This window comes from Malaclemys terrapin, chromosome 5 (assembly GCF_027887155.1).
Source record: "Malaclemys terrapin pileata isolate rMalTer1 chromosome 5, rMalTer1.hap1, whole genome shotgun sequence".
Classification (NCBI taxonomy): domain Eukaryota; kingdom Metazoa; phylum Chordata; order Testudines; family Emydidae; genus Malaclemys; species Malaclemys terrapin.
The window spans coordinates 115139366-115150501 of record NC_071509.1 but is presented as its reverse complement, the minus strand read 5'-3'; the positions used below and the strand labels follow the sequence as shown (position 1 = coordinate 115150501).

Genomic DNA, 11136 nt, shown 5'->3' with positions numbered 1-11136 from the left:
TATGGTAGCAATGTGCAAAAATTCATGTTGCTGCTGGAAGCATATTTGCAGGACACAGGATCACCCTATCAGAACTGGGATATTGCCATAAGATGCTAGATTTATTCATTAAATAGGACTATACTAAACCACATAATGATGCACCAGTATTTGTTACAGAGATCACCTGCTAGCAAGGAGCACTCCCATCATCATTCAGGACAGCATAGATACTGCAGTTCTGGTGTGACCCTGTACAGGCTGTGCCCTTTTTACCCCCTTGTGCATGTGCCAACCACGGTCTGGTCTTCAGTTTTATCTGCTGTTTTTGTCTCCTTTCAAGCTGTCCTTTATTCTTGGAAACAGCCTCCTAATGAATGTGCTGAAAGCAAGCACACCCATTCTCATTAAATCACTTCTGAAAACGCATCCGTTCCATGTAGCCTGACAGCAATAAAGCCCTTATGCCACTTTGTCTACTGTACCTGTTCACACTTTTACATTCTCAGTCAAGGCTGTTGTATTCTATTTAGTTTTTTGCATAGCAGACCTTACCTGTTGTAAAGTATTAGGTACAGCAATAGCATTATCCAAATGATAAATAATTCTAAGAGTGGGTGTAGAGAAAGTAAATAAGGAAGTGTTTACTACTTCTCATAACACAAGAACTAGGGGTCAAATGAAATTAATAGGCAGCAGGTTTAAAACAAATAAAAGGAAGTATTTCTTCACACAACACACAGTCAACCTGTGGAACTCCTTGCCAGAGGATGTTGTGAAGACCAAGACCATAACAGGGTTCAAAAAAGAACTAGATAAATTCATGGAGGATCACTTGATGATTACACTGGTCTACAATTTTTGGGAAGTCGTCTGCTTCAGAGATAAAATGTGCTATTTATTATGTATTTTGATGTGCTGAATTCAAATATGAAAATTAAAACAACTGATTGGCTACTGTTTCTAAGATATTTAAGTTTTTACATTTTATGTTTATGTATATTGTGTAGATAGTAGAGTTTTAATCATAAATTGTAAACCTAGGTCTTTTCATGTGTTTATGGTTGCTTTACATGATAATATTTCACCTGTCCTGTTTATGTAACACTTTAAAAATCAGCAAAAGGGTTATATAAATAAAATGTATTATGAAACAAAAGGCAAAAAACTATTATGTACATAGTTTAGTCCTATTCAGTGTCTACTCGGCGCTTCTTGGCTTGTCTCTTGTATTCATTAAATGGAGCATCTCTTGTCACTGTCCAGCAATAGTCTGCAAGCATTGATGGGCTCCATTTGCCCTGATAGCGTTTCTCCATTATTGCAATGACCTGGTGAAATCGCTCGCCATGCTCGTCGCTCACTGCTCTGCAGTTCGGTGGAAAAAAATCTAGATGAGAGTGCAAAAAATGTATCTTTAGTGACATGTTGCAACCAAGGCTTTTGTATGCCTTGAGGAGGTTTTCCACCAACAACCTGTAATTGTCTGCCCTGTTGTTTCCGAGAAAATTTATTGCCACTAACTTGAAGGCTTTCCATGCTGTCTTTTCCTTGCCACGCAGTGCATGGTCAAATTAATGGAGATATCCCATCTCCTAGAACTGGAAGGGACCTTGAAAGGTCATTGAGTCCAGCCCCCTGCCTTCACTAGCAGGACCAAGTACTTGATTTTGCCCCAGATACCCAAGTGGCCCCCTCAAGGATTGAACTCACAACCCTGGGTTTAGCAGGCCAATGCTCAAACCACTGAGCTATCCCTCCCCCCCAAATGCATCATCTCGAAGAAGTTCACGAATCTGAGGACCAACAAAGACACTTTCCTTTATCTTAGCTTCACTTAACCTTGGAAATTTTCCACGGAGATACTTGAAAGCTGCTTGTGTTTTGTCAATGGCCTTGACAAAGTTCTTCATCAGACCCAGCTTGATGTGTAAGGATGGTAACAAAATCTTCCTTGATTCAACAAGTGATGGATGCTGAACACTTTTCCTCCCAGGCTCCAATAACTGTCAGAGTGGCCAATCTTTCTTGATGTAGTGGGAATCTCTTGCACGACTATCCCATTCTCAGAGAAAACAGCAGTACTTTGTGTGTCCAGTCTGCAGACCAAGCAAGAGAGCAACAACCTTCAAATCACCACAAAGCTGCCACTGATGTTGGTCATAGTTTATGCACCTCAAAAGTTGTTTCATGTTGTCATAGGTTTCCTTCATATGGACTGCATGACCAACTGGAATTGATGGCAAAACATTGCCATTATGCAGTAAAACAGCTTTAAGACTCGTCTTCGATGAATCAATGAACAGTCTCCACTCATCTGGATCGTGAACGATGTTGAGGGCTGCCATCACACCACCGATGTTGTTGCAGGCTACAAGATCACCTTCCATGAAGAAGAATGGGACAAGATCCTTTTGATGGTCATGGTACATGGAAACCCTAACATCACCTGCCAGGAGATTCCACTGCTGTAGTCTAGAGCCCAACAGCTCTGCCTTACTCTTGGGTAGTTCCAAATCCCTGACAAGATCATTCAGTTCACTTTGTGTTATGAGGTGTGGTTCAGAGGAGGAGGATGGGAGAAAATGTGGGTCCTGTGACATTGATGGTTCAGGACCAGAAGTTTCATCCTCTTCCTCGTCTGACTCAAGTGAGAATGATTCTGGTGCATCAGGAACCAGCAGTCCTTCTTCGTGGGGTACTGGGCGTATAGCTGATGGGATGTTTGGATAATGCACAGTCCACTTTTTCTTCTTTGACACACCTTTCCCAACTAGAGGCACCATGCAGAAGTAACAATTGCTGGTATCATCTGTTGGCTCTCTCCAAATCCTTGGCACTGCAAAAGGCATAGATTTCCTTTTCCTGTTCAACCACTGGCAAAGATTTGTTACACAAGTGTTGCAGCATATGTGTAGGGCCTACCTCTTGTCCTGATCTCCAATTTTGCAGCCAAAATAAAGGTGATAGGCTTTCTTAACCATAGTGGTTATACTGCGCTTTTGTGATGCAAAAGTCACTTCACCACAAACATAGCAGAAGTTATCTGCACTGTTCACACAGGTACGAGGCATCGCTGCTCACTTTGGCTAAACAGAAATGTGTCCCTTTGCAAAATCAAACACTGACAAATAAGAGAGCATGACACTGTATGATTTCTAGAGCTGATATAGGGCAATTTGTTCAGCAGAGTGATGTAAGCTTCGTTATGATTGCATCATCCATGACTTCTAGGAATAACATGATGCAATTCATATCATGTATGATGCAATACCAGCTTCAGATTGCATCATTCATTGTTTTGCCTAAAAAGCAGGTACTGTCCAAACCCAGTCATAGATTTATTCATAGATCCAGTCAAAGATGTATTTTAGTCATTTCTGGTTTAAATTGAGATCCCTTCCCTTTATAACTCACTTATCCTCCGCCATTCCCAAGTCAAGGGTCGTATTTACTGACCCAATAGCATATCTTGAAAACTAGAGCCAATCAAAAATTTTAAGCATCATTTTTGTTCTCAGTGACCCAGAATTAGTAAAGTTTGACTACATTTATTTCAGAAGCATTTTGGCTGTAGAGCAGTGTTACCTGTTCTATTCATTCCCTCTGGGCACCTGGCACTGGCCACGGTCGGAAGACAGCATACTGGGCTAGATGGACCTTTAGTCTGACTCAGTAGGGACTGTTTTTATGTTCTTATGTCCAATCTTGAGAGGTGCTTAGCACCCCAAGTATGGTTGTGTGGTCAAGGCACAGGGCTGAGGTTTAGGATATCTGGGTTCAATTCCTATCTTTGGCAAGTATCTCCTGTGTGACCTTGGGCAAGTCGCATGGGGTGGGATTTTCAAAAGCACATAGATTTGGCCTAACTCTGCTCCCATTGGGAATTTTACCATTGACTTCAGGGGAAGCAGAGCTGGGTCAAGAGTGGGCACCTTTGAAAATCCCATCCTTAAACTCTGTGCTTCAGTTCCCCATCTATCAAAAGGGAATAATATTATTTCCTTTCTACCACCCTTTGCCTGTCTTGTCTATGTAGATTGTACTCTCTGGGGAGAATACTGCCCCAGCACAATGTGGGCTTGCTCTTAGTTGGGATTTCTAGGCACTACAGTGAAGAAGAATACACCTCTATCCCGATATAACGCTGTCCTCGGGAGCCAAAAAATCTTACCGCATTATAGGTGAAACCGCGTTATATCGAACTTCCTTTGATCCGCCGGAGTGCGCAGCCCCGCCCCCCAGAGCACTGCTTTACCGCATTATATCCGAATTCGCGTTATATCGGGTCGTGTTATATCGGGGTAGAGGTGTAATTCAGTGTTGCCAACCCTTTCAGTTATAACATGTCTTGTGATATTTGGTGTTTTGCTTAAAGTCCAAGCACTTGGAGCCAGAGGATGATGTGAGACTCTCTGTTTTCATTTTAAAAAGGTAAATGTCTAATCCTCAGGGGAGAAAAAGACAAAAGCTTGAAAATATTCCCGCAAGGACTCAAAAACCAGACAGCAAATAAAAAGAACCCCAAACTGATTAGTTGTCAATATCTCATGATTTGGAGTGTGTGTGTGGGGGGAGGAGGGAGGTGCGTCTGACTCCTGATTTTTGAATGATTGGGGTTGACAATATTGAAAACTACAAAGTATGAACACATTCTAATCATACTGAACTCAATGCAAGTTAAGAGCATTCAGGTTGTCAAGGCTGGATCCCCACTTTGAACTTTAGGGTACAAATGTAGGGGCCTGCATGAAAACTTCTAAGCTTAACTACCAGCTTAGCTCTGGTTCCGCTGCCACCATCTCCCAATTAGATTCCCTCCCTGGGAAGCCCTGAGAAACCTTTCACCAATTCCCTGGGGAATACAGATCCAAACCCCTTGGATCTTAAAAAAAGGAGAAATTAACCATCCCCCCTCCTTCCTCCCACCAACTCCTGGTGAATCAAGATCCAAACCCCTTGGATCTTAAAAACAAGGAAAAATCAATCAGATTCTTAAAAAGAAGGCTTTTAATTAAAGAAAAAAAGTAAAAATCATCTCTGTAAAATCAGTATGGAAATTAACCTTACAGGGTAATCAAACTTAAAGAGCTCAGAGGACTCCCCTCTAGTCTCAGGTTCAAAGTACAGCAAACAAAGATAAACACTATAGTAAAAGGTACATTTACAAGTTGAGAAAACAAAGGAAAACTAACACGCCTTGCCTGGCTATTTACTTACAAGTTTGAAATAGGAGAGACTTGTTTAGAAAGATGTGGAGAACCTGGATTGATGTCTGGTCCCTCTCAGTCCCGAGAATGAACACACTCCCAAAACAAAGAACACAAACAAAAGCCTCCCCCTCCCCCCCCCCCCCAGATTTGAAAGTATCTTGTCCCCTTATTGGTCCTTTAGGTCAGATGCCAGCCAGGTTACCTGAGCTTCTTAACCCTTTACAGGGAAAAGGATTTTGGAGTCTCTGGCCAGGAGGGATTTTATAGTACTGTACACAGGACAGCTGTTACCCTTCCCTTTATAGTTATGACACAGGTCTTTGCGGGATCGGCTCATTTATGACTAGATTTCTCTGTACCAAAACCTATTGCTTTAAACCTTCTGTCGTGAGACTGCAAGCCCTTTGTCATATTGTAAAACACTAAGTATATACACAGTGCTGTCTAATAATAAGAAGTCAGTGGCAATGAATCAGGATGTGATAGGTGAGACTGGAAAGATGTGAAAACAAAGCTATGGACATGCAAGTGCCATAAACAGTAATCATGAGAAAATGATGGTTAAACAGCTAGCAACTTAGAGTCCCTGACCCACAATGTGGATTGTACTCTAAACAGTCATCTAAACAACATACATGTCCTAGCATCATAAAGTTTTGGGTGCCTGTCTGTGAGTGCCTCTATGAGGGGAGAGGTGAATATAGAAAAGTTCAGCTACAACCACATGCCCACTGGATCACCTGGTCTGCAGTAAGAACAAGAGTACTTGTGGCACCTTAGAGACTAACTAATTTATTAGAGCATAAGCTTTCGTGGACTGCAGCCCACTTCTTCGGATGCATATAGAGTGGAACATATATTGAGGAGATATATATACACACATACAGAGAGCATGAACAGGTGAGAGTTGTCTTACCAACTCTGAGAGGCCAATGTTCCACTCTATATGCATCTGAAGAAGTGGGCTGCAGTCCACGAAAGCTTATGCTCTAATAAATTTGTTAGTCTCTAAGGTGCCACAAGTACTCCTGTTCTTTTGCGGATACAGACTAACATGGCTGCTACTCTGAAAACTGGTCTGCAGTGATTTTACTTGCTACATGCAACTGCATTAACATATAGCATCCTGCTGGTTTCCCCTCCTTATTCATCCCCCCTGCCAGAGCACACACAGGTACATACACTCTCCTGAGTCTGACATCACTTCATTCATACCTCAATTACAGAACAATCTAGAGAGGTAGTTCATTTAAACTGGAAAAAATAGGGGGTGGATCCCCCCTAACTTATTTAGACCTTTCTGAAATATTTCACAATAAAATAAACATTTCATTTAGACACTAGCCCTTGACCTAAATCTCAGTCCCTGCTTATTTATTTAAAGATCGCTTCAGCCGACTCTTATATTTCAGTGTTTTTGTTTAATTTACTGAACATCCCTATAGGCCTTCTATAGGAGAGTCCTATCCCCCTTTTCAGATCTCAATGGTGCAGTCCATTTTGACATTCAGCTAGAGAACCTGTCTGCTTCATCAACTGCAGAGGGAGAGCTGTCTTCTGGGTCCTGAAGCCCACCAAATTCATTACCCTTTGCACCCATCCCATCAACCAAAGAATTATATAAATTAATCTGCTAAGGGCACAGTCAGGTCAAATTCTGCCTGATATTTAGGTCTCAGAATTGAATGCTTTATCAGAATCCTAAAAGCAATCAAATATTCCCATGATTTAAAATTATTCAAAAAAGATGGTGATGGTGGTGGTGGTAGATAGATTGCAAACACTGCTGGGGAACGTTTACTTTTAACTTCTAAGTAGTGCAGTGGTTTGTGGTCCCCTGGGGTCTGCAGACTATGTCTAAGATTTCCAAAGGGGTCCGCATCTCCATTCAAATTTTTTTAGGGGGGCCACAAATGAAAAAAGGTTGAAAACCACTGAACTAGAGGATCCTTAGGTTGGAGCATGACCCTGGAGGTGAAAATGACTAATTACAAAAGTGAAAGTGACCAGTATCAATGCTTAAACTGAAGGAGGGGGAAAAGCAGCATAAAAGGAATTGTTTGCTAATAAAGAAAAAATAAGGTGGGGTTTGTAAAATAATTCAGGAAGTTTGTCTTCACATATGATTTTTAATCTGACAGCATCTATTTAAATTGTTTTGTGGGTACAACTGTGGGTACAGCTGAGTTGTAGGAGGTGAGGGAAATGAAGGGGGGAAGGGTAATATGTGATGTGTAACATACATAACTATAAATATCTATTTTAGTGCTATCCACCCTAGGCATTTATAGTGTGTCCAACACTGCTGTATCTAGGGCCCTGTACTAACCAGGCTGAGTTTTCTGGCCAGTCATGTAGTTAGGATGTGCAGGAGGCTGAACAGTGGTTGCCGGAGCAGAATCTGACTGAGGAACGATTAATATTATCTGCAAAGTTAATTGAAGGAAATTATTCAAATTAGTAGTAGTGGGGAAGGGAGGGAGAGAGAATTTGATTGGGACAGTTGATCTAATTCTCTTCCCCTCATCCCCAGGTGATTTCCTGTCACAAAGGAAAGAAATGTTAATATTCAGTTTCAAAGCCAATCTCCGAGAAAATGTGCTGTAAGCTTTGTTCTGATATTAGCCGTACTTAATGTTCCCTGGGATGTATATGTTTTTACTACTCTAACGTGAAAATCGTGGGTATGGTCATTAGCAGCTTCCAGTGCTGGGCGCTTGGGCAGCGTGTCTCATTCAAAGCCATAAAGGAAGTGAACGTGATTAGATGCCAAAGAAGCTAATACTCAGGAGTGATTCCCTTAATGCTTCAACCCCTAGTCTAGATTATTTTACTTCCCAGTTTTTGCATGAGTCAGACCGTCTTGCTCTAAACGGTGGAGGATTTTCTAGCCAGGGGGCTACGTTTGACTTGCAGGAGGTATATGCATGTCACTGTGAGCAAGCAGCGGCTAAACTCTACACAGACGGGCACTAAGACCGCAACGCCTCCATTTCCTCTCAGGGTGGATGCAGAAGCTGAGAGGAGGAGACCTCCAGACACGGGTGGAGAAGGATAGGAAGAGGAGAAAAGCAATGCGAAATCAAGGATATAGCTGAGAGAGACAGAAAGAGAGGGGGAGAGAGAAAGGGGCGATTGAAGGGAAGACACGCAGGGGAAAAGATCTTTAGATACTATATTTATTTTTAGACCTAGGAAGGCATCCCCCAGAAGATTGGTCCAATGAACATGTCAGTGTTGACTTTGCAAGAATACGAATTTGAAAAGCAATTCAACGAGAATGAAGCCATCCAGTGGATGCAAGAGAATTGGTAGGTGATGGTTAATGTAGTATTTACCAGTAGCTACTGTAGCGCGCTCTCTCTCTCTCTGAGCATGTGTGTTTTATATCTATGGATGGATTAGACATAATTGACTACAGGGTAATCGCTGAGCCAGTCTCTGTATATTACTGGCTCCGATGAGGTGCAGTGGGGTGTGTGTGTGTGTGTATGTATGTATATATAAACATACATACCAATATGTGCAGCAGTATGTGCATATGCACATTAGAGTGTGTGTGAATTATTCCAGTGACATAACAAACCACACAATAAAAGCTCAAGGGTACTAAAATTGAGAGACTGCCCTGTTTTTCTAATTTTAAAAAGTTATATAACACCGATGGCAATCCCACTAATAAATTTTTTTTTATAATGAGATAAAACGATTCCCTGCGACCTCCTTCCATTTTACTTTTGTTCCTCTTTCCTCGTTCGCTGTTGTACCCCTACCTTTGCCATTTCCCTTATGCCCTTCTTTTCTCCTTGCAACTCTTTTCTGTACGTGTGCCCCATTTCCTCTTTCAGGGTCTCTCCCCCCGTCCCCCCTTCCCACTGCTCCAGTTACCTCCTTCCAACTCTAACGCAGAAGAACAAGTTAAAAACAAAACACAAGGAACTGTCGAGTCCCCTGCTTCAAATACAACTTAAACTGCAGCCACGCTCCTATTAACTTTTTATGCATGTCTGTATCGGGGGAGATCTTCAGTGACCTGGATTTATCAGAAAAAGAGAAAAGTTAAACTGCGTAGGGGCAGGCGGGGAACTCGTGCAGGAAAAGTTCCCATGCAGGGCACATCATGTCTGCGATGGGTGCCTGACAATCCAGGCACTGGAGGGTACAGCCAGCCAGAGCATGGAGTCGCCCGGCAGGGTTTGCAAAGTGCATGTGTATTCGCCGGGAGGATGTGTGAGAACAAACAAACGCTGGGTCCTCTAGGTGGAGGATTGGATCCAGAAAAAGCCTGTGGTGAGGTCTACCCAGACACCGGCTGGCGGCATTCACAGAGCGAGAGCTCGCCGGCGAGACTGTCTCTCTTTCACAACCCCCCTTGTCTCTCTTTGATGAGACTGAGAGCGCGGGGGAGTGAGCGGGAGATGCTACCGGGTCGCTGCAGACAGGGCGCACGCTCTGCTGCTGCGATTTTAGGGAGTGGGGCTTTCCTCTCTGCCCGGGCGACCATGGGCGGGTCTCGCTGGCTGGCCTGCTGCCGCCGCGCCGCCCGGGACTGCAGAGCCGCCATCCCCTGGGCGCTCGGACACACACACGTGCGCCGCTCTCCAGTGCTCGCTCGCCTCCCTTTCAAATCTTCCACTCCTCCTCCCGCTCCCTCCCGGGGCTGGACCGGCCGCGGCTGAGGCAGATCAGCGCCCCATTCGCTGCCGCATTTAACCCTCCTTCTCCCCCGGCGCCTCACGCCGGGCCTAGGCTGGGGGGAGCCCTGCGCTGCTGCACGGGGCGGGGGTGTCCACAGCTGAGCTGGGGCTCGCCGTAGAAGCAGCTGGAGGCTGGGGTACCTCGATAGCAGCAGCAGCGCCGTGCGAGAGGGACTGGGGAGGCCGGAGGAAGAGACACCATTGCCATCCCCGAAATGGCAGAATTGTCAGCCCCCAACTTAAAAAATCATGAGTGGGGACCCCCACATTGATGAGCGCCTTAAAATCATGAGTAAGGCTAAGCTTTTATCACGGATATTTTTAGTAAAAGTCAGGACAGGTCAGGGGCAATAAAGAAAATGTCTGGGAAACCTGACCTGTCCTTTTACTAAAAATATCTGTGACAAAACTGGGGATCTGTGGTCCCCACACTGCCGGCAGCGGAGCAGCTGTGCTGCGGCTGGGAGCTCCGAGGTCCCCTGCTCCCCTGGGTTGGGAGCTGTGGGCCCCCTGCCACTTGCAGCAGCTGGAGGCTGCAGGGTACCCCTGCCACCCACAGGTCCAGGGGCCTGCCGTGGCTGGGAGCTTGGGGGTTCACCGCTGCCTGCGGCGGCTGGCAACTGCAGGGTACCCCCATGGCCTGCAGTGGCTTGAAGCTCTGGGGGCTGCTAGAGGTGGCAGAGGTACCCCGCAGCTCCCTGCCCCCACAGGTGGCGGGGGACCCTGCAGCTCCCGACCGCCACAGGTTGAAGTCACAGAGATCACTGGAGGTCATGGATTCCGTGACTTCTGCAACCTCCATAACTAAATCGTAGCCTTAATCATGAGACATAAAACTAATTAATAATAAATATTGAGTTCTTTCTATGTGCCTTCTGGTTTCTCCCACCTTTAGGCTGCACTTGGGTCACTTACATTTTTCTGGGCAACCAAGAGAGCTAGAAACTTCCTTTGTGTAGGAAATGAAAGCCAAGAGTCTCACCTCATCTCATGCTTACAGGACCTGTGGCTTTAACAAACACACCAAATATCACGAGACTCATTATAAAATCAACACCAAAGTGGCCAGGTGAAAAGCAAAGCCCCCAGTGCAAGACTTAGAGCCTCCCACCACCTCCTCGGCTGCTGTGCTTTGATTGTGCATGAAAAGCAAGTGCTTCACCAGTCCCTGTCCTGCACCCCTTCTCTCTCCCAGCTTCCTGTACTCTCATCCCTTACCCTTCGCAGCCGCCTTCCAATGCACACTG

At 44.7% G+C, this 11136-nt stretch overlaps 1 protein-coding gene across 2 annotated transcripts in view; it reads left to right on the top strand.

The window, feature by feature from the left end:
- The first annotated feature begins 8236 nt into the window (after positions 1–8236).
- ELOVL6 (ELOVL fatty acid elongase 6) overlaps positions 8237–11136 on the top strand; it is a 140022-nt gene continuing 137122 nt past the window's right edge. The window contains exon 1 of one of the 2 annotated variants that reach the window (XM_054030394.1): positions 8237–8503. In XM_054030394.1, coding sequence (XP_053886369.1) covers positions 8473–8503 — 31 coding nt within the window. In that variant the 5' untranslated portion in view covers positions 8237–8472. The remainder of the gene's footprint in view (positions 8504–11136) is intronic. The other variant, XM_054030393.1, reaches the window with a different exon arrangement.